The sequence below is a fragment of the Diorhabda sublineata genome, chromosome 3 (assembly GCF_026230105.1).
Source record: "Diorhabda sublineata isolate icDioSubl1.1 chromosome 3, icDioSubl1.1, whole genome shotgun sequence".
In the NCBI taxonomy this organism is placed as follows: Eukaryota; Metazoa; Arthropoda; class Insecta; order Coleoptera; family Chrysomelidae; genus Diorhabda; species Diorhabda sublineata.
In genome coordinates this window covers 28,317,520-28,341,150 of record NC_079476.1, presented here as the reverse complement: position 1 = coordinate 28,341,150, position 23,631 = coordinate 28,317,520, and the positions used below count along the sequence as shown (strand labels likewise).

Genomic DNA, 23,631 nt, shown 5'->3' with positions numbered 1-23,631 from the left:
ATTTAAAAATTTTGTACAAATTTTTCTTAAAACACAGAAAAATTATTTGCTATTATCTAAAAAGAGGTGGTGCATAGTAAAAAAATTAATTGGAGTTTGAAAAATTATTTTGAATTCATTTTTTTCTACTTATAAACTTTAAATTCACTCTCCTGAAACATCGTGTTTTCTGTGCGTTTGCCAGAACGCGTTGTGGTTGTTCTGATATAGCCAGAGCCCGAAGAAATTATTTTAGATTTAGAATACGTCAGCTCACGTAATATAATACTGCTTATTAATAATCATTCGGTAACAAAGTAGTACAACACTCATTATTTGAATAAATGTTTAATGACAAAGTTTTTATATATATTTTATATCTATATAGTCAATATATAGTAGTTTACAAATAAAATGATACAATTGCAAAATTAAAAAATATTCATCAACGTAGAAAATAGATTTATTATATAGTTTTTCTTATTTCAGGAATTATTTCTAATTATGGTTCTTCCCTAGGAGCCATTTGATATCTTGGACTGATTGGTTTATCCAAAATACAAAATTTAAATATTACGTATAATATTCCTCCAAAAATTATTTCTCCAATGGCTACCAATATTACTACAACAAAAGGTGGTACTGCACTTTCTCCTAAAACAAAAAAAATCGTTATTGTATAAAAATAAAAAAATTCATGTGGAACGGAATGAAAAGAGCAAAAGAGAAAAGAAAGGTTCTTTGGAGAATATAATAGATTTCTTTTGTTTATTTAGATAGAAGGGTACAGCTGCGGCTGTATTATACCCTGTCGTCAGCCATTTGGTTGATGAGCTGGTTCACAGGAAAATCGCAAAAACCTGCAATCGATGAGGTGGAATATCCAAGAAGGTTTTTAATAATGGGGAAGGAGGAATAGAGAAGTTTTCTCTTGTATTTTGAGGAAAGGGGTCGTCGAGTAGTGATCCGGGGAGTGAGAAGGGTTTTTTGGCAAAGGAATTGTTAGATTCCATCACATATCGGGACTGTATGACATTTAGAAAGCTCTGAATGGGTGTTGTATCAATGGCGACATAAACGGAGAGTTAACTGCTCACAAGACAAGAGCTTTTTGAAGATATGTTTTGGTAGGGTGTAGTAGGGGTTTGCTCTATATTCGTTTATAGAAAGGATGTAGCTATTGTACGTTTAAAGTATGGAATTTCTTGCGAGTGCCTTGATGAGGCTCCCGTTTAGATCGGCCGTCCAAATGAGAGTGTGACTAAATCTCACTCCCAAATAGACGGATCTCGAGAGTATTTCCTTGAAGTCTTAAGCCTTTTTAAGAATTGAGAGTCACCCTCCATCTCCTGGACGCTGTCAAAATGGAATAGTTTTTATTCAATGACTGTACCTACATATTAAGTAGAATATAACAAATTCATGTTTTTGGTCCACTTTATATGTTGATGGAATTTTTACTGTAGTGTAAAGTGCTTCACACAGTTGTTTACTATTCATACAATAGATAATAACATACCTTTAGTTATAACTTCAGATTGTGTAGCCCTCAGAATATTATTGATTATTGAATTAACAAATTTTCTCTTTTTCAAACAGTTTTGAAATAACTATTCAACAATGGGCTTTTGGCAATCGAAATAGTCATATTATAGTGTTTTCCTGTGAAACTGAATATATTTAATAATCTTTGAACATCATCTTCATTTTCGGCACATTTCATGGTATCATCAACATAGCATAGCAGATGATTTTGATTTTTCTGTCACCCATTCCGTAACATTTGCCTAGCCGCACCTTCTTAATGATTTCATCCATTATTATATTGAATAACATGGGACTAGACTTAACGAATCTTCTTTTCTGATACCGCTATTGACTGATAATGGTTTTATTTGTTTACCTTTAATGCCGAACTTGATTGTCTGAGTATATGTTTTTGATGGTCTTGGTTGTATTGGTAGGTATGTTTCTAATATACAATAGGAATAGCATCTTCTACTCTAATACGCTCAAAAGCTTATGTGAGGTCAATGAAGCTAGTTTTCTCTTTTCTATTGATTTCTTAACCAGTTATCGTAGGATAAATACTGCATTTACGCAGTATCTTCTTGATCAGAATCCTTGCTGCTCGTTTTCTAGTGTTATGATTGAGTTAATTTTATTGGTGATAGTTTTTGTAATGTTGTATGTAACAAATTTATCCTTCTGTAGTTAACCGGATCTTTTTTTTAACTCGATATAGATATTCGTACTGCTTATTTAGACAAATTCTATCCAGCTCAACGCTTAAGTTTCCCTTCGGTCACGAAGACAACTGTTTGGTTATCAAAACATCTGTCAGAGAATATAATTGATGGTGTAGTGGTAGTAGTATTAAGCAAAGTGGTCGGTATGAATACCACCAACGGCTGAAGAAATTTCAACCCAGCACAACGTTACAACATGCCAAATTTCTTTCATCTGGAATAAGAGGGAAACGTCAGATGTTTACATTTAAACGAAGTTATTACATATTATTACAAACTCCTCCATGACATGGACCGTGAAGCCGGTCCTGTTCGATTATGATAAAAGAATCTATAGTTTTGCGGATGCGGTGGCTCTCGAATAGGCTGGTTTTATTTGAATCGGTGATTTGTTTTTGTTTTTATAGAACCACTTTCTAGAAACGAATTACCGAGAAATTCTTTATAAATAGTAGCTTGTTTATCAGCGAGGAAGTCAGTAAATAATTTATTGCCATAGTAAACGGATCGAAATAGTGAAAAGTAACGGGTGAATTTGAATCTGTTACATAAATTAGTGAATAGTTAAGTATTATTGGATAATTATTATGAATAGTGAGTAGTTTAGTATCTACTTAGTAAATAGTTATTATTTCTAGTATAAATGCTTAAATAAATGAAGAAACACAATGTATACTTACTCATGTATGATCTATTAATAGTTTTTCGTCCTCGTAATATTTTTCTTCTAGCTTCTACCTCCAATGAAATTGATAGAAGTAGAACTGAAAACGAAATATGATAAGGTAAATTGGTTATTGTGTAAGGCAAAAAACATTTGAATACATAGAGCCGAATCATTAATTTATAGTCTTATATTTTTTACATCCATCAATTGAAAAAGGAATCTTGTTACTTGCGCAGTCACCGTATTGATAATATTATAGAACCAGCCAATCGTCTGCTTTTCTTTGACAACGGAACTGAACAAAACCCACCTTTGGAATCATAATATTTTTAATACATTGCTATTTTTTTCCCACACCGTAAAATTTCTCATAAAGTTTCTAAGAGTTTCTAAGTATCTAAGAAAATGCAACTTAACAGGGAAAGCAAAAACAGTTCATTCAAACGGGTAATTGTAGATTTTTTTTATTTGATATAATTGAAGAAATAAGATTTGTCATAAGCTTGAGATACGGGATATTCTACTCAAAATTATAATAAATAATTTGCAATTTCACTACAAAATGCTTACATGGTTTTCCGAAAGAAACTAAAATCTGTAATTAGAAAAACTTGTTTTAGGCATAAGGGATATCGCCATAAAAATAATGGTAATCAGCTGGTAATAATGCCTTTAACTCTCGTACATTTTTGTGCTTATCATGCTTTATTGGAAGTCTGTTCCTGTATAATTGCTTGTGAACGGTTATCTGAAGTACCTTAAAATTAATTCTCATTGGCAGTAGTTGGAAGAATATTTTCTTTTCGTTGCGGTCATACACCCTTACCTGAAGATCTGTCACTGTCGGATCATCCTTCACATTTCCAGGCCTAAAACTTTCAAAAGCCATTTTTTTTGAAGCGTAATCTTAAAAAAAATCATGTGTCAACAATCTTGTTCTATATGGAAATGGATTCCTCCTTGCTCCTTTCCAAGAAATTTTAGTAAATCACTTGTTGTCTCTCTACTGCTAAATTCGATAGTGTTTTGATAGTTGCAGCCTTGGTGTTGGAACAATTTTCATTAATATGGCTTATAATAAGACAAATACTTGTGAAGCGCTCCAATCTCCTTCTGTACCGTCCCACTATTAATTTGCTGCCTCATGATTTTCCAGATTATAAACCGTGAAATTGTGTAATGTTAACTTTTTCTTATAGTAAATTGCACTGGCATTCATTCAACAGTGCAGTTCTTTACATCCAGGTCGATAGTCAACGTAATTCTTTTCTTCGATAGTTTCAGCTTTATATTTATCTTTTTCAGTCCTAGCTAATTCTTTTCTAGCAACAAGAACGTCATAAATTCGGCCGTCTATATATCCGGCCTCACGAGCATGCACGTATCACAAAAATCTTTCTTTGGCTTATAAATATCTAAATTCAACTCACGGAATATGTCGTGAAAATGTGAATAATTTTGCTTGTTATCCTTACAGTACTTCATATACTCCATGTAACACTCGGCTTTATTATTAAAAATTGTCCCCAATAACGGGAGGGCGTCTTCGGAAGTAAATTCAACAATCCAATTAGAAATAACCGTTTTTCTGTGTTTATATTTCTGTACCTTGAAACAAAAAGGGCCAATGTCTATTTTCGTCAAATGACAGGAAACCCAATTTAAATTTGAGGAATTGGCCATTTTTGCATTTCCAGTAAATAACTTTGGCTGTGACAAAATATTTGAGTTTCATTGATCTAATAATAAGAGGACTTTGGTCCTTTTAACAATTACTATATGTCGCATCCTGAATTCAATTGTGCATTTAACTCAAATTTTGGACATTGGCCCTTTTTGTTCCAAGGTACAGATTTATATTTATATACTCTCTGAATATATCTTCTGAAGTATTCAGTCCATGCCCAGTGTTTTTAAACCAGTCAAACACCTTATCCTTGAGACGAAATTTACTTGGAAATAATTTATTGCAAACTCTTGTCTTTTCGTTTTTTTTATTTCTGAAATAATAAAAACATGTTCCCTTTCCTCTAAATTGTTCTTCATTCATTTTTGAAAATCTTTTTTTGCTGTGTATTCAGTATTTCTGATTACGTATTTCTTTTTTCGTCCTAGTTCATCTTACTCCGAAATAATAGAAGTATTTTTTCTCTATCTTGATTAGAAAATGATTCACAGAAATGATTTTTTCATTTGCGGCAAGCAGGACAATTGATTTTTCTCCTATCTTTCTACCAGATCTATCTACTCCAAATTTGAGTATTTTGTGCTTGCTTCTTATGTAGACAGAATCATTTTTACCACACATTCTTCTATTCTTCGATTATTGTCTTTTCCAATTTTCTTTGTTTGCTTTTCGTTTTGTTTTACGCTATTCTTGCTAGTCATCATTCACACTGTCTTGAGATATGTCTGCGCTCTTTTTGTTTTGTTGTCCATGTTACCATCTGTTAATTCCTCTTCCAAACATTCTCCGGAATCACTTACCGGCTCATAGTCTGGAGCAAACTTATTATTGCTCTTATTCTCATTCTGGTTAACGATGATCTCGTTAATGCTCTTGAGAGTTTCATCCTCTTTCTTGTTAATATCAAATCCAATATTACCCTCATCTGCTTCCTCGTTAATGTCCAATTCGTCATTACTCGCATCTCTGTTCTGGTGAACATCAAATATCCTCTTCACATCTTCATTCTGGTTAAAATCAAATCCGGTACTGTCCTCATATTTATACTGGTTATTCCCATCCTAATCAACGTAACTTTCTAAGGTAATGTTGCTGATATCAGTAAGTATTTGATCTTTGTTCGTATTTATAGAAAACTCGTTTAAAACCTGCTCATCATCATCGTATTGCTGAGGAGCTACTTCGATAACTGTCCAATCTTGTTTTTTACCATTTAATCGTTTTGTAATACTTCATCAAAATGTGATATATTATTATTTTGATTGTCGATCTTATCATTGATTTTTTGGAAACGTAGTTTTAAACACGATTGGTCTAGAAGATTATCCAAAAATGTGTCGTCTGGCAAAACTTCCGTTGCTGTCTTTGTAGAGCGGCTACTTTCTGATGAAACATCTATTGCATTTAAAATTCCATTGTGGTCCACTTCGAAACTTATAATATTATTATACAAAGTTCTACCGACTTTTGCGCCCTAGCATTTTGTTCAGCATTTTTAGTGAATGGGCAAGAATCCGGCAATGCCAGATCCAGAATATTTGTGCATGGCTACGCCTCATCTGAAAAATAAGGGGTATGTTCGGCGTATAACACACCATGAAAGTAGGCAACCCAGCTTGCTTAAATCACAGATAAATCTAAGAATCGCCAGAATATCAGATAAGGGATATTGCAGTTAGGCCATTGGTATTTGAATTCCAATGTACAGCTGTAAATCGGCCTAATATTTTAGATAGTCATGTTGTATTTAGTGCCACATTTTGACCAGAGTTGAAATAGTAACACGATTTATGATGGAACCACTTTGTTACTTAAATAATTAATCCAAATTGATTGTTTTGAGGACAAGGAAGTTTAAATGACTATAATAGTATATTAAAGTATAAGTGGTTACTAAGATCTTTAAAACACGTGTGAAATAGAGCAGTAATCCACGAATACTTTACACTATTATATTTTTTTATTGATAGAATTTGAAATCATATAAATACTTGAAATTTTATACATTCCGCTGTCAAGGCGATGAGAAAAATACTTTGTAATCGCTAAGTTCTTTATATGGATGGAAAAGCAAAACGTGACAGATATAGATGAACTAGTTGTACTTGCTTACCTTCAAAAAATGTCAGAGCAATATAAGACATCGAAAATGTGGGCCATTGATTCAAAATGCAATGTATGCTGAGAATAAACAAAGAAATTGATATAAAATTATTTGTGAAAGTTTATTCAGCGATGAAGGTTGTTACGAAGAATGACGTAGTCAATAAGGCATATTCAAAGAATTTAACAACAAATTTAACTTTTGATTTAAAGATAAAGGGTATTTGGTGGCAGTAATCATTTTCTACCTAAATATGTGGATAGTCCGACCTTTTTTGTATTGTCTTTGGATGTTCCTCATTGATTTAGAATCAGATAAGAACTTGGTTCCATTTATCGATGTTCCGGTTCAGTTACTCTTGATTATAAAAACATATAGACAAAGGTATTGTTCCCCAGATGTCGGTCAATTGAGATCTAAAACCTAATCTGTGCTAAGGTAAACTTAACCTAATTAAATTTAAAGTGACCCTAACCTAACCAGAAAATCGGCCTGCTTACGTCAAGTGAGCCAATTCGAATGCAAATAAAAGTTTGATAAACAAAAACTATACGTATTCCGTCTCTTTAGCCAAAACTTTTGATTTAAGTCATAAAGCTAGTTCAAAAAACCGAACCGAAAGTTAATCAATCCAATTAAAATGGTAAAACCGGAAGCTCTAATTTCTAATATAGCGTGTTTTTATTATGATACGCATGTGAAGCCTTCTTTTTTCTTTGTGGCAAACTTTCGTGTTACAGTTACAAATATTTCTAATTGTATATCCTTACTAATCACATTATCTCAAATTTTTCTACTAAGAGCAGAAATATTTTATATCATTTGTGTGAGTGACTTGAGTCTGAGACTTGTCTATTAGCACCTATTAACATTGAAAACTACAGAATATTCATATAATAATAATTGTCCTTATTTAATTGATATACTTTATTCAATGCCATTGTATGTTGCAGTGGCAGGAATAATTGAACTATTTTTTATAAACTTGAATAACTCACCCAAAATAACCAATAAAATTTTAGTGAGATTCAATCTAGTCGCCATTTTAACACAACACCTTTATGTCTTACTTTGTTGTTAAGTTTATAAAAACTATATTCAGGATTCTTTATTCTTATCTGCTAAAAACAAACAAACGGTACAGAATATTCATATGAGCAAATATTAATTTTCTTAATCAACGTTAGTTTATTACACGAAAAGTGTGTCAGTTTATTTATTGTTTTCAAATCATAACCGTCTCAAATAGGGCTAAGTAGTATTTAATAATTGGTTCATGATAAACTTAATTTTAGAAAATAATTACTACAAATACAACACTAATTAGATTAATTGTTCTATACTAGTTATATAGCATTTCCTGAAGACTGCTAAGATAGAGAGGGGTGGTGCGTAACCTAAACGATTCTTAATATTTACTGTTACAAATCAATTACAAAATTTATCTTACAATGAATTTAGAATATTCAATAATGAAGATGAATTACCTCAAAATGTTCTGGTTACCTACGCAGCAATAGTTTTTAATTTTTAACAAAAAGCCATTAGTTTCAGTCAAAAGTTTGGTAATCTAGTCTAGTCCAAACTAGGAAACCAGGAGTCAGTTTAGCAAAAAGGTGAATTAGGTTTGGCCTATAATCTAATCCTAAAAGCTAGTCCAGTCCAAAGTAACAAATTCAGTTTAACCAAAAAAGTGAATTTGTTCTAGCATTAATATTATACAAAAATCCCTATCATCATTGAGTATCTATCAAGGCTATATTATGATGATAGACAAAAACACTTCACTAGAATATGTCCTGAACGTTATCAAAGCAAAAGTTCTAGTTTAACTGGTGGATAATTGAAGAAAATAAACTTTATTTAAAATATAACTGTTTGGGATTGGCTTTGAAATTACCAACGCTCTTGTAAGATGGCATCATGAAAATAGTATCAAATTATGGAAACTTTCTATGAAAATTATGATCACTTATATATTCCCCTGTTATTGGGATTGATTCCAAAGTTTTTGTGAAAACTACCTTTAACTAATATAGGGTATCTCATAAAAAAATCTTGTTTCGGTTAATTAAACCTGGGTATTTCTCCGATAAAAACTCATATTAATGGAATTAAGATTGTGAATGTGAACACTTGATATGAAAGCTCCCCAAAGCACAACCATTAATTTGTTTGTATATTTCACTTTCATATTTGAAATATGTTGTTGTAAGTGTGAGTTTGATAGCTTTTATAAATTCGTTTTAAGTATTTCTCTATATTCCATTAGGTCACAATTTAAAAAAAGAGCTGGCTCTACTCTGCTACAGAACAACTCAGTTTGTAAAAACCGCATCAAAGAAGCATGTGTTGTTGTTTAGCCTCAGAAATTAATGTATATTCAAAAATGAAACATGATTCAGACTAAACTGATCGTCATCTTATGCCAAATTTGGTTTCTCAATTCAAGTCTGAAAACGTTCACAACTTGAATGTACTCCTTGATTTGTTCGAACTTCTGCAACTGTTTTGACTATCCCTGTATCCAATGCAACTACAGAACGATCTTTCAGTGTCTTGAAACGAATCCAAAACTAATTGAGGAATTCTATGTTCCAACAACGTTTAACTATACTAACTATTGCAGTATTGATGACTTAATTAAACAATATATGACAATTACGATTGTATTTAGTTTTCCTCGCATTTTCTAGTGAAGGTATTAACATAAATCAATCTCTTACAATGACCCCTCCCCTAATTCTAGCATCCAATCGTCACCACTGGTGTAAACTCATTAAGAATTCAAAAAAACAAACTTCTCTTTTAACAAAAGTTAACTTGAACACTGTAACAGACTTAAGACTTCCTTCAGGTCACAACAAAAAAACTGACTGCAAACTGATTTGACAAACAAACTTTTTTAATTCTGTTGGTCACCCAACCAACGTCCCTTCTTTAAAGAGCTCACAGTAAATTAACCTATATTCTAAAAATTCATTTTTTTATTTATAAATGTATGGTAAAATAGACAACAATAACTTGCGATCCATATTTTGATTCTGGGTTTAAGACACAAATCATTTTGGTGACAGTTTGATTAATAATTAAGCAATGATTGTGGATAAAAATGGGACACTTTTATTTTATTAACCACTTATGTTAAATAAAGCCCAATGCACACATAATTATGTATTTATAATAAAATAAATTTCGACCAGAATCACACGACAAATATTAATTCAAAAATATAAATCTTTTTTCTCAAATAGAACGACTTTATATATTTTACTAATTCATATTTTATAAAAATATATCAACAGCTCTGTATTATAAATCTAAACAGACATGTCCCATCCCATAGCTCGTTCGACGGCCATTTTCCATTTAGAATATTGAATGTCTCGTTGATTTTCCGTGTATTTAGGTGTCCATTTAACGGCCGGAATGTCAAGTCTAGATTTTTCCAAATCCCAATGCCCTACAGCAGCACCAGCTACCATTGCCGCACCCAATGCTGTACTTTCAGCCATGGTAGGTTTTATAACTGTTATTCCTGCTAAATCTGCTTGCATCTGCATTAAGAGAGGATTTGCAGTCATACCACCGTCAACCTAAAATAAAATAAATTTGTTGAAATTTTTTAAAAATGACTGAAGCTGCCCAAGTTTTCTATTCCCTTTTCAGTTCCATTCTGCTTTTCAGATGTTACATAACATATCGTGGCAGAATTCTCTATATTGCTTGTTTTACTTTCACAATATCTTAATCATCTTAACTTACTTGCAATACTGACAAAGGTGATCCATAATCATTATTCATTGCCTCCAATATATCTCTAGTTTGAAAGCAAACGGCTTCTAAAGTAGCTTTAACTATATGACACGATTCTGTATCCTCAGATATTCCTACTATGACTCTGTAAAAAAATAACTTGATTATGGCAGTTTGCAACTATAAAAAATCATTAATGTTGAATTCAGGTAATTTAGTTACTGAATTGAATTGAATCTCAGGTTCAAGTTGTAATTTATATTTTTGACCAATAAAAGTTTCTTTTCTCTGATGTTATTCAACAAACTTCAAAAATACTCAGAAACTGATATTTATCAATAAAATTCTCCTTATTATTAAGTTCAATTGATAATTATTTCAATATCACCGTGACCATTGAATGAGTTTAAAGAAGTTGAAGAGGAAATATATTAAAGCCAGTAGACCTCATTTTTCTGAAGTGATGTTAAAGTTTCGAAATAATCAACAATTTCTTTCTTAATATTCATTGTCCTATTAATCAATAAGTCAATGATTTCAAAATCACTGCTAAATGAGTTTCATGAATTGGTAATACACGAGAAGAGTTTAATGCGCTGCATCACAGTTTCTGAGACTTGTTTCATTGCCATTCTTATTAGGAATCCAATATCAAATTGTCCCATGTGCTAGACATTTTCTGAGACTGGAAAAATTACTTGGGTTAAAACATTTGATATTGGAAATTTAATATTTTCAGCTATATATTATATATTCCTCTAAGATACTGTCGTGTAGTCTTTTCATTGAATGTTGTTAATTAAGTTAAAACACTTCAACAATAAAATGGCAATGAAACGTGGATGTATCCTTTTAAAAATATTATACATTTTAACAAACTATTTTTTATGCATAAATAAATACGGATTTAGAAGAAACCACGAATATAATAATTTGGATAACTAACAGAATTATATTTGTTTAGGAAATAAAAATGAATATGAATAATATGAAAATATTTTTATACCCATGAAAAAGTCAAAAACTGGGATAGGTAAAGACCTAAAAAAAACTAAACAAGGTAGTACTCATATACTACTTTTTGTTGTTAAAGTAGCTTTAGGTTTTATTCTAAAACTTAGCATCTCTCACTGGAAACTATTCATCAGGAAGTGGTATTTGGCGACCATTAAAGCATATACAGCTGATACCAGGATGGTAAAATAATTAATATTAATTTAAATTTCCATACAAAGTTTGGGATCTAAAAGAGGCAATTAAGTGTAATTGAACTGCACACAAATTGGTAAAAGTTATTTACACATACGATATTTCAAATTACTATAAGTTACTGAAATCAATAAAGTTTTCAGAACATTTATTGAAAAAAGTAAATTTCCCAGTCACTGTGAATTAAAAAAATACAAATTAATTATCTACAATAATAATATTATTTAGCAATGGTAGAATGGTGGTTTTGTTGTGATAGCAGTGGTCTGATGTTTTCCCATGGGACCTAACCGTGATCTTGCAGATGTTGAGCAGGGAGTATAAATATACGAGGATATATTGAAAAATTCTTAGCCTACTATAGAGCCAAATAAAATTTCAATGTCAAAATATTTTATTACTCAACATATTCTCCTCTTAATTGGATACATTTATTACTGCGGACCTGCAACGTTTCTAGACCTTTCAAAAAAATGTTACTTCCTGCTCTGCAAACCAGACCTCCACAGCTTTAATTATCTCCTCGTTGGAAGAAAATTTAGGATCTTTTAAAATTTTTTTTTAGTTACGAAAAGAGATGATAGTCGGACGGAGCCAAATCTGGTGAATAAGGGGGGTGTTCTAATAACATGGCAACATGAGATTTGTGAGCAGGGGCGTTGTCCTGCAAAAACAAAACACCCAGTTATTGTTCTACCCTTATTCAAAAAATCAATCATGATTACTCCATGGCAATCCCAAAAAACTAAAACAAGAACTTTTCAAGCAGATTTTTGTACACGAAACTTCTTAGGTCTTGGAGAACCAGAGTGTCATCATTCCATCGATTGTTGCTTTGTCTCTGGATCGTAGATATGTACCCAAGTCTCATCCATACTAACAATTCGGTTTAAGAAGTCTACATCGTTTTCAAATCAAGCACGGATTGAACGCGAACGCGAACCCTTGCACGCTTTTGGTCAACATTCAAACATTTCAGGATTCATTTTGCAGCAATTTTTCTCACGTCCAAACTGACGTGAACTATATGATGAACGCGTTCGTATGAAATATTCAGTGCTTCAGATATCCGTTTTAGCCCAATTCGACAGTCTGATAAAAACATGTCATGAACTGCATCGATCTTTTTGGGGACTGACACAGAAACCGTCCTTCCCAATCAGTCATCACCTTCAATGGAAAATTTACCTCTGTTGAAGCTTGCAATCCAATTTTTCACGGTCGCATATGAAGGACATTGATCACCAAGGGTATTAAGCATATCTTCGTAAATCTCAACCCTCTTAACCCTTTTAAATACAGGTACTTGATGATGGCTCGACACTCCAATTTTTCGATTTTCATTTCTTTTTTTTTTCTTCTAATTTATTGGCTAACTCTGGTTTACTTTTTTGACGTCAAACTTGACACTGAGTTATTGTTCGTTGCTATAGTAATGCAATATTTTGTTTATGCATGGTCTAGGTTAACTAGATATCAAAACATCCTCGTAATCACAGTTGACTAATTATAATATTGTCTCTTAAAGAGAGTGGAAGGAAAGTATTAAAAAATGAAATTTCTTTACCTAAATCACATTTGATTGGAGACAGTGGGGAATTGACATATTAGTTCTTATTTTTGGAAGTGACTACATAGCCACAATAATTAATTGAACAGAAAAGATTTTTTGCAGAAAACATAATATAGCGATTAACTCATCAAAAAAAAAATCATAAAGAAGTTTTTGATTTCCAAAAATATCACTTTTTATCAATTATTCAAAAGAGATTTATTGTTAATATAGTTTTAGTGCCAAATTAGGCATTGTATCATTATATATAAGAGGATTAAGTATCCATATGTTGATATCTAAATATTCATCTATATTATTTTATGATATTGCCCTGTAATCCTCTCTTATCAGATATTATTATATTCTCAGGTTTTCAAGCTATAAAATTATTTTATCTCTTTTAACTAAATCTGTGCACATAATAAATTACATTCAATTATTTGAGAAAAAATAAAAATAAGAGGAATGTTAATATAAAACAATTTGTTTTTTGATATCAAGAACAAGTTAAAATGTATTCATGAAATCATGTCAAAAATATGTTCACCTGGAAACAAACAATGAAAAACGTGATTTCAAGCTGATAAGCATAAAATTCTATACTACCATAATTAATTTTACTTCAGGTAATCATAACATTCTGTTTTTACTTATCTTGTGTTTACTGAACACTTAATCAAAGGAAATGAATAAACCATAAATTTCTACTATGTAACCAAACATATTTCAATTATTATCTTCAGACTCGACCAACCAACTGATTCATTTATTTCCAAATAAAATCAACGTTTGTTAATAATAAGATAAGATCTGAATTCATAATAATGGGTGTTCCAAAAGTAACCCAATTTATGAAATAATATAACAGACAAATGGCCTCAAGAGAATATATGCACATGAAACCTTTCAAGTAGAAATTGCATCTCTTCTCAGGACGCATAGTATTTGGAATAATCTTGGTTAATTTACATATTGGCCACATGAATATTATCAAATGTCGACAGAAATAACTATGCTAACATGTAGAAGCATCAATAACAGTCACAGCTTGACCAGTCCAATAGTGGCAGACATGACAATTATTTTTCAACAATGACATGTGGGTTCTGCAAGCCTAAAACATGGCAATTTTGAAGATTAACAAAACCATCAAGTTGAAAATGTGTTGATGTGCTTAGGATAATTCTGCTTGAAAAATCAGCATCTACTTGTTGTCTACTGGTTAACTAGCAATGGTACAATAATGGCAGTTATAGCAGTGACTTGATGATTTTTCCACGTGACCTAGCCATGATCTTGCAGCTATTGAGCAGAGTATAAAAATAATCACAGTTGACAAATTAATTATAATGTTCTCTCCAGGAGAGAGTGGAGGAAAAGTATTTAAAAATTAAATTTCTCTACCTAAATCACACTTGAATGGAGAAAGTGGGGAATTGACATATTAATTTTTCTTATTTTTGAGAGTGACAACATATTCACATAATTAAAGGAACAGTAAAGATAGTTTGAAAAGAATATAATATTGTGATTGACTCATTACAAGAAGAAACCATAAAGTTTTTCATTTCCAAAAATATCACTTTTAGATGTTATAATGTTTTATTAAAACTTGCTAAGAATTCAGTGCTAAATAGGAAGCTGAAATCTTTGTGTTAAATCTGGGTATTATAAACAACAGATTTTAGGTATAATACTAATTCTAAGTGAAATAAATGTTTTGTATATATAGTAAAAAATTAAACTCACCCTCTGGCTTCTTGCTGCCAATATGGAGCGTATAATCCACTGAAGGCTGGAACAAAATAAACGTCTCCTTTTTGGACACTATCTGCCTTTTCAGCAATTTCCTTTGCTTCTCCGAATGAAGAAAGAATGGTTAAATTATCCCTTAACCAATTCATAGCAGCTCCAGCGATAGCTACAGATCCTTCTAGTGCGTACATGGTAGGTTTATTGCGTCCTAGCTTGTAAGCGACAGTTGTTACCAAACCATGAGAACTGTTGACTTTATAGTTGCCTGTGTTATATAATAGAAAACATCCTGTCCCATAAGTTGCTTTAGCCTACAATAGAACTGATCTGTAGGTTGATAATAACTGCAAATTAAGCCATTTCAATTGATGTAATGGCATGAGGTAACATAAGTATATTTTTACTAATGAAAAATATTAATTTAAATTTAGGATACCCATATTAGATTTCACTTTCTGGATTTCTTTTACTGCCAAAGATGATTGTCGGTTTTTTATTGGTCCATATATTGATTGAGAATATATTGCAACATCAATATTTTTGATACAATCTATGTAAAATTCATGGATAAACACTGTCAAAACTTTACTATGCATTAAAGAAAATAATACCAGAACATGTGAATATAGATATGTGATATGAAAGTGGGAATATAAATAATAATAAAATATCAGTTCTAAGTATAACACGTTTGCAGAAATCTAAGTGGGATAAGATAAAGAATGGGGACATTATAAAAGAAGCAAAACAAGAATAAAAAATTGAAATAAATACTAAGAAACAGTTGAAGCGTTATGGGCATAAGAATGAAGACAGATTAACCAGAAAAGTAATCGAACTGGAAACACTTCAGAATAAAGTAACATTTTATATTTCTAAAATTAATAAATATTAATTTGACTATATCATACAAGGACTCAGCAACCAAAGATAAATTTTTATTCCTTGGTAAGGAAAATCTGGCTAAAATGTGGATAGCTAAAAACATTGATATGAAAGTATATAAGCTTTCATAACATCAAAATGATGGCAAGAAAAACATTGGCAATAACATGTTGGCATTGTATATTAATAAGTTGTGAATATTTTAAAAAAAATTTTAATCATTATGACTCTAAAATAAAAAGTTAGTCAATGAAAATATATATTATATAATTAGATAATAAAACAAATATATCACAATGTTAGTACTGACCTGTCCTCTACTGAGACACTGTTGTCCAACAAGAGCTGATTGCTGATCTCCTAGACACCCTGCTAATTTCACTCCTTTTAATGACCCTTTACAGATACTTCCATAAATTTCAGAACTGGACTTGATAACTGGTAGAATATTACTAGGAATATCAAAGAAATTTATAAGTACAGGATCCCATTTTAGGGTATCTATGTTCATTAACATTGTTCTCGATGCATTAGTTACGTCTGTAACATGTATTCCTCCATTTTTTCCACCTTTAATCAATATATAAACGGTATAACCTTCTTATTTATTAATACAAGAAGATTAGAGCTGAATGGAAGTGAAACTTGCTTTTACTCAGGTATATTTTAAATTTTAAAAATTCTTACCTGTTAGATTCCATATCAACCAAGAATCAATGGTTCCAAACATACAGGTACCTGCAGCCATTGCTTTTTTGATTTTTGGAATATTTTCTTGTAGCCATTTAATCTTGACTGCACTGAAGTACGGAGATAAGGGTAGGCCACAAAGTGGTTTTAAATAGTTTTTATTTCTAGTTTTATTCGGCACTAAAAATTTTGAAGTGCAATTATATATTTAAGTTAGATATAATGAACAAAAAACTAAATTACTTCTATGTATTAATTCTTATTTTAGAAAATACTACACAAGGACTTTTTGGAAACTAATTCAAATCCCATTCATTGCCGTTTGGAAATTAATCTGGTCCTAGTCATATGATAGGATAACTACTCATTAACAATGATTAAACATCTGGTATCTATTATACAACTAAATAATTATCATGGAGGAATTAACGCAAAAATAAGTAATAAAAATTAAAAGTTCTTGTGAATCATGTTTTAAATTTGAAATTTCCACTGAAAATTGAGCGCGACGGTCGGAAATTGTGATCTGAATTTCGTTTTGGGTTGGGATCCACAATTATCTGATAAATCATCTACCTGAACTCGAGTAATTGTTTATGAAAAGTCCTAATATTATGCTAATTTAGTAAATGATAAATTAAGCTAACCTTTGTCCAAAAGACAATCGACTGTTGAGGAAGTTCGTACATCTAACCAAACAATTGAATTATACAAAGGTTCACCGGTTATTCTATCCCACAGAACTGTTGATTCTCTTTGATTGGTAATACCAACAGATACTATGTCATTAACACTTCCACCTTTAGATATTAACTTGTCAATGGTATTTTCAATACAGTTTTCTACAATCCGAATTATTTCCATAGGATCCTGTTCAACCCATCCTTCTTGTGGATGTATTTGAGATAATTCTTGCTGGTGAGATGCTACTACTTCCGCTGTACCAGCTTTAAATAGGATAAATCTAGCACTTGATGTGCCTGTAAAAAATAGCTGAAGTGAAGAGATGAAACCATTTTATAAAATTATAAATACATGTTAGTTGAGAAATAATTAATAAAGTAAATATGGAGAAAAATTCATTTTTAAAATAGATTCCAGAATAAAAACTTCCTGGGAACTGTTGGTATATTTCTACCAAATACACTGTTTACTGCCACTAGACCCATACTAACAATAATATGATTTCACTGAGTGTTAGCATTAAAGACCATAAATTGTTTATCAAAATGTGTATCAGTCACTGTAATTATCAGTTATTGGGTCTGGTGTACATAAAAATTTGTTCAGCAAGAACAAATATTTATTTTTTCAATCAAAATATCTTTTTTTAATCTATTTACCACACCAATACATATAGATAGAATTTATATAGTTTTATTTCATATTTTTCTACCTTTTTATAATAAATTAGTTACATAACATGCATGTATGTCTATCCACCTTTTTTAATAACTAGTGTGTGAAATGTGCCAATAAAAGAGATGATTATTTTTAACATAGTTTTTTTGGATGACCTTGAATTTTTTCTATTTGTTTCTCATTATTAAAAACCATATAACATAAAATAGGTATTTAATGGTTTTCTCACATGATTATATACATTCAAATGTTTACCGAACTTTTTATCTTTCAGATTTGTGGTAATAATACTAATGAAAAATAAGATGTTTAATATGAAAGTTAACTAAGAATCAGTAAAATTAGAATTTAGATTAGTTTTAAAATTGACACTGAAAAATTATAAATTGGAAGATTCCATTCCCCACACATTAAATGATAAAATTACAATGAAGTAGATCAATCAATGTGTGACTTGTTATACTCAAATACTCAAATTTCAAGTTATTTGTTATTAATGTAATCTGAGATATTGTAATACCCAATAAATTGTAAAAATTGAGTAGAATACTTTTCATTATTTAAATATATTTCGACAGTTCTCAATTATTAAGGATCTTTAGATTTTGTTTGTTTATAAAACTGATAATGTTTGGGAAATACAGTAAATAATTTGTAATTTTTTTAAATTTCTAAGGTCATGGGTTCAATCCTAACTCATAAAAACTTTTTTATTGTTATCTTAAAGAGTTCCATTTTTTTTAGTTATTAACACAAATTTCATTATTGCAATGAATATAGTATAGTATAAAATTATTGACATCTTAGAAAAAATATTCAAATAAATGCATAAATATAATATAAAAGTTAAAAATAGAATATAGCAACTTTAAGTTTACATATTGTTTCATCTTAAAAAAAACTAGGACTTCTTTTAGATTCATTGTAACCAAAATGATAAGCTGCTACAAGAGATTAATTTTAGTGAAAAAATTGAATCAAATGTTTTATTGACAAATACAACAAAATATAAATTCCATAAAAGGATAATAACAGTATCTACTCTTTCATTTTATAAGTAAAGTATAATAGCAGTAGCTCATAGAATCATAGTGTACCAGTCCTATTTATGCTTTTGGTTATTTTTATGGTATGGATTATTTTACAATCCATTCAAATTTATCAAACCTAAACTATGGATAACAAGAATATAACTATTATTCTAAGACCTGAACAATTTGTAAGGAAAATATAAAAGTAAATTGAATAGAAATCCCTGAAGTAATCATACCTTCGTCTATTGCTCCTACCAATGGACCCATCTTAACCGTTGTTTACACTAATAATTTTTTTTCGTTTTATGTAATCCTTCCAGTATGAACACAGTGCAAAAGCTTACTAATCCACATGATGACCTTCAGAGCTTGACTATTTCTTATCATTTCGTTGTAAATGTGTATTAAGATAAACAAATTAAAATGGAATACAGAGTACTGAATGTGAATATATTGTAGAATAAACTTTTATTTTTGTTTATCAAAAAATGATTAAAACCGTATGTTACCATAACCTAAATTTATTTTCTCTTTTTTGGCTTTGTACTATATAACCCACAGAATAGTTCAGAGTGTCACAAGTATGTTTTTAAACTCTTCATATTTGTATTTCTGTGGTATATTTATGACAACCTTATCCTAACCTAATAAAAGTCAAAGTGGAATATGCATCTAGTTAAGTAGTTTAGTTACTGTAGGTTTAAGGAAATATGAATTGGTTTATGTAGAAATGGAAATTAAAAGTGAAGATGCAGTTCTATTGTTCCAAAAACGAAGTACAAAATTTTTTTCGTCGTTTAGTAAATCAAAGTTCCTAGAAATAGAACAAGAGTTTCAGCAATTGAATGATACTTTAGTTCAAGTAAAAGCAGAAATTGAGGATCCGAAAGATCCTGATGGTCTCGGATTTAACATAAATATTAAAACTGAAAACGTAGAACCTATTTCTAACAATTATAATGTGTGTAAGAGGCAGGCACAGCTATTTCGACATCAACACTATGTACAGAATGTTTGTCCAGTATGTAGAAAAAGTAAGTAAAGGCCATATACTGGAAAACCAATTACCAAATATAATATGTAAATATTTAAATTCATAAATCAATGTTTAATTCATACATACATATATTACATATTACATATTGTATGTTTAATTTATTTTTACATACAAAATATGGAATATTAATTTTTGTCACTATTCATGTGCATGTTCCTTCTTTCAGGATTTTCATCATTTGGAAAAAGAAAGAAGCACTTTATGACTCACTTTTGTAAGTTAAATTTCGATTTTTATCTATTTTTATTTACAAAGTAAAGGACACTAACATATTACAGAGGAAGTAAAAAATTATAGACCTACGATCTTGCAAATAAGTTCTATTGTATTTTTTATTAGTCCTATAGATTGATCCATTTATTAGGGACTAGTTCTTGTTAATGCCAGACCTCGTGATACACAGGGAGTCAGAAATTATTTGAAAGCTGTGGAAAATACTATGCCACACAATTTCATAGAAAACTTCTGGGATATTAATGAAAGGCAATTAGGAGCACAACAAATGCAATAATCTGGAAGAGATAAAGAGGAGGTTAATTCATATGAGGAAGTATTTAGACCAAAATGAAATGAAGGCAATTTGGGTTGACAATGTAAGATTGTTTTACATGCAAGAAATGGATAAACACTTTTCTGAAAATAATGTTTTTTTTTGTTTCACTTATTTTCAATTTCCGAATTTTCTCTTATTCCTTCTAGTTTTTTTATCAAACAATCAATTCCATTTATAACATTTCTTAAGTTTAACACTGTGAAAGTTGAAAAAATTCCTTTTTGATTTTTAAATGTCATTCGTTAGAGAATTGAAAGTCAATTAATAAAAAAATCTTGAAATTGATCTATGTTTAGAAATTTAAAAAAAATGTATTATGTTGGTGAAGCACAGTTTTATTGCTCTCCTGTAAAGTTGTCATTTTTAACTTTGAATTTGAGAGACAATTTATAATAGTTACATTTTATTATGTACATAATATTAAAAAAGCTTTATGCTGTTTTGATATGAGTTGCATAAATTTTATGGAGAAGTATATTTTTCCCACAAGTGCAAGAGATAAATTTTTAAATTTACATATTACTAAGAACTCTTCTAAAAATGAAGACGTTTGTCTTAGGCTTAGCTTAAAAAATTTCAAATGTACATTTTTCAATGAGGCTTTTCAAAATAAAAACAAAATCAGTGAATAGTAAACATTTATTCAATATATAATTATAAGTTAATCGAGGATTGAGCATAATGTTTCTATATCCTTGTCTTATATATCTTATTTCTATAATGATTGAAATAATGAGAAAATATTTATTCTATAACCGAAAGTTTTATCAAAAGTTTAATAGTTTAATAGTAATTTCCCTTATGCAATAGTGGGTAACTAAGTTTATTTTTTCTTTAGAAGAAACTATAACGCTTTTATTGATTCCTATTAAAATTTATTATATATTTAACAATGTTTTAAACAATTTAACCCAAATTCATAAGAATTAAAAAAACAACAGATTATTTCAATTATTAACAATACTAATATTAAGATGGAAGTTTCTACAGTTATTAAATTTTATCTCCGATTCTTAGTTTTGTCAACTCTTTTCTTCAGCATGCGCCGGAAATACCAATCACAAATGTCACCTAAAAGTAATTATTACCCAATAAGTACAAAAACAAGTATGCAAGTCTCACTCTAGTTACTACGCTATGGAGACGGAGACTAGTGCATTAAATTTTACGCAGTCAAAAGTGTGCCTAAAGAATCTACTTTACACACGGTAGTAGAAAAAATATTTTATTAAAATAGACTTCATTAGAATATATGGTGCAGGAAGTTGTACATTTTACATTGTAAACTGATTTTTTAAATCATTACATATATATTTATTTTTTTGCAGATTTGCCTTCAAGTTTTAAGACAAAAAAGAACTGCTTTGGACGTAGCCTTTTTATTTGCATTTTTTGTGGAGAGATTTGCATATTGAAACATGAAATAGCTGTACACTGTTTCAGTCATAAAACAAAGAAATTAACAAAAATAAAAAATGAAGTTGACATTGAGTATAACAATTTTACAATAAAACAAGAACCTCAGAAAAGTGTACCTATACGAGTACCAAAATGTGAAGTATGCCTGAGACAATTCAAATCGGAAGCAAGTTTGAATAGACACATAACTTATCATAAAAAAAATCATACATGTAGAATATGTTTGAAAATATGTAAGAGTGCGTATGGTCTAAAACGTCATCATATTAGCCATTCTTCCTTAAAATTATTTAAATGTGATTTTTGCTCAAAATATTTCAAATCTAAGGATAGTTTGAATGTTCACAAGTCTTTAAATTGTTCGAAAAAATATTTTAAATGCAACTATTGCTTGAAAAGATACTTTTCTGAAACGGCATTACATAGTCATTCTTGTAATCCAAAGTCAATTGATTGCACTGATTGTGGGGAGCTTGTTTCTCCTAAATCTAACCTAAATGTACATTTAGCTACTCATACTGAAATGAGACCTTATAAATGTAAACTATGCCCTAAAATGTTCAAATATCCTCAAGATTTGAAGCGTCATCTTCTATATCATTCAGGAGAAAAACCTTTTGAGTGTAATATTTGCCAGAAGCGATTCAGGCTGAAACAGCATTTAACTCGTCATATGTACTGTCATAATGATGAGAAACCATTTAAATGCGGAATATGCTTTAAAACATTTACACAAAAATATGGTTTGGTGTATCATTTTCGTCGACATACAAGCGATACTCCGTTTAAATGTAATATTTGTTCCAATGCATATACCGAGAAGAAAATGTTGGATTATCACGTTCTGAGTCATACAGGCGATAAACCTTTTGTATGTACCGTTTGTTCGAAAAGTTTTAAACAGAAGCAAGATTTAAAACGACATTCACACATCCACACAGGAAACAAATCTTTCACCTGCGCCATTTGTGGAAAATGTTTTGCACGTAAAGAATACTTGAATGACCATTTGCGTACTCATACTGGAGAAAAACCATATCAGTGTAATATATGCCTAAAACGGTTTTCTTTTAGAAGAAGTTTGAATTTACATATGCCCAGACATATAAAAGAAAAATCTGGATGACTACGAACTGGAGAAAAACAAACGCCAGAAAGTATTATTTTCATTAAGAATATTGGAATTTTGTTTAGCTTTTGTTTTGTTATTTTAAGAAGCAATAATAAAATGGGAAATGGAAAAAAGTGTTTTATTTGAAAAAGTATCGTGGGGTATTGTGACACCCCATCATAAATATTCTCTATGGCTGCTCATTTCGGGCAAACTATAAATAGTTTACAACAAATAGAGGAAATTATTTTTTTTATAGAACCATTTTGTGCTGGTAGCAGATTGGAGTGTCTTATCACCCCACAGTACCACTTGAGTGACTTTAAATCAGAGTGCGGGAATTAAAATGGCGCTGCCTTCATTGACGCAAAAAGAACTGGAATATAATGTGGAACATCTGAGTGAACTAAATAGTTATGAAGAAGTTAAGCAGAGTGTGAATGCAGAAGAAGACGCTGATTTAAGCGATGCTTTAAGTATGCATAGTGATCACCTCACTGGATCTGAAAATGAAGCTTCGGACAGTGAAGAAGAAGAAGGAAATGATATAATCAATAGA

At 30.4% G+C, this 23,631-nt stretch overlaps 3 protein-coding genes across 3 annotated transcripts; 1 reads left to right on the top strand and 2 right to left on the bottom strand.

The window, feature by feature from the left end:
- Window positions 1-454: 454 nt before the first annotated feature.
- LOC130441846 (uncharacterized) lies at window positions 455-7,730 on the bottom strand. Its single transcript, XM_056775658.1, has 3 exons — window positions 7,685-7,730; window positions 2,909-2,992; window positions 455-633 (listed from the first exon to the last, which is right to left on the bottom strand). The coding sequence occupies exons 1-3, from the start codon at window positions 7,728-7,730 to the stop codon at window positions 482-484; spliced, it is 282 nt and encodes a 93-aa protein (XP_056631636.1). The 3' UTR covers window positions 455-481.
- Window positions 7,731-9,847: 2,117 nt separating this feature from the next.
- Window positions 9,848-19,461, bottom strand: LOC130441605 (glycerol kinase). The gene is made up of 7 exons (XM_056775353.1): window positions 19,169-19,461; window positions 17,184-17,516; window positions 16,534-16,716; window positions 16,157-16,416; window positions 14,956-15,272; window positions 10,452-10,587; window positions 9,848-10,282 (listed from the first exon to the last, which is right to left on the bottom strand). Exons 1-7 carry the CDS (start codon window positions 19,197-19,199, stop codon window positions 10,007-10,009), a joined length of 1,536 nt encoding a protein of 511 aa, XP_056631331.1. The 5' UTR covers window positions 19,200-19,461; the 3' UTR covers window positions 9,848-10,006.
- On the top strand, window positions 19,260-23,206 carry LOC130441604 (gastrula zinc finger protein XlCGF46.1-like). Its single transcript, XM_056775352.1, has 3 exons — window positions 19,260-19,966; window positions 20,156-20,203; window positions 21,871-23,206. Exons 1-3 carry the CDS (start codon window positions 19,663-19,665, stop codon window positions 23,085-23,087), a joined length of 1,569 nt encoding a protein of 522 aa, XP_056631330.1. The 5' UTR covers window positions 19,260-19,662; the 3' UTR covers window positions 23,088-23,206.
- The last annotated feature ends 425 nt before the right edge of the window (window positions 23,207-23,631 follow it).

Bases quoted from the DNA above. Each gene is read 5' to 3' on its own strand.
- LOC130441605 (XM_056775353.1), bottom strand. From the start codon at position 19,199: ATGGGTCCATTGGTAGGAGCAATAGACGAAG. The intron at 10,588-14,955 runs GTGAGTTTAATT...ATTTTTTTACAG, and splicing joins TGGCAGCAAGAAGCCAGAGG to AGTCATAGTAGGAATATCTG. The intron at 10,283-10,451 runs GTAAGTTAAGAT...ATTTTATTTTAG, and splicing joins CACCTTTGTCAGTATTGCAA to GTTGACGGTGGTATGACTGC.
- LOC130441604 (XM_056775352.1), top strand. From the start codon at position 19,663: ATGGAAATTAAAAGTGAAGATGCAGTTCTATTGTTCCAAAAACGAAGT. The intron at 19,967-20,155 runs GTAAGTAAAGGC...TCCTTCTTTCAG, and splicing joins TTGTCCAGTATGTAGAAAAA to GATTTTCATCATTTGGAAAA. The intron at 20,204-21,870 runs GTAAGTTAAATT...ATTTTTTTGCAG, and splicing joins GCACTTTATGACTCACTTTT to ATTTGCCTTCAAGTTTTAAG.
- LOC130441846 (XM_056775658.1), bottom strand. From the start codon at position 7,730: ATGGCGACTAGATTGAATCTCACTAAAATTTTATTGGTTATTTTGG. The intron at 2,993-7,684 runs GTGAGTTATTCA...TTTCGTTTTCAG, and splicing joins AATTTTATTGGTTATTTTGG to TTCTACTTCTATCAATTTCA. The intron at 634-2,908 runs GTAAGTATACAT...TTTTTGTTTTAG, and splicing joins TATTAATAGATCATACATGA to GAGAAAGTGCAGTACCACCT.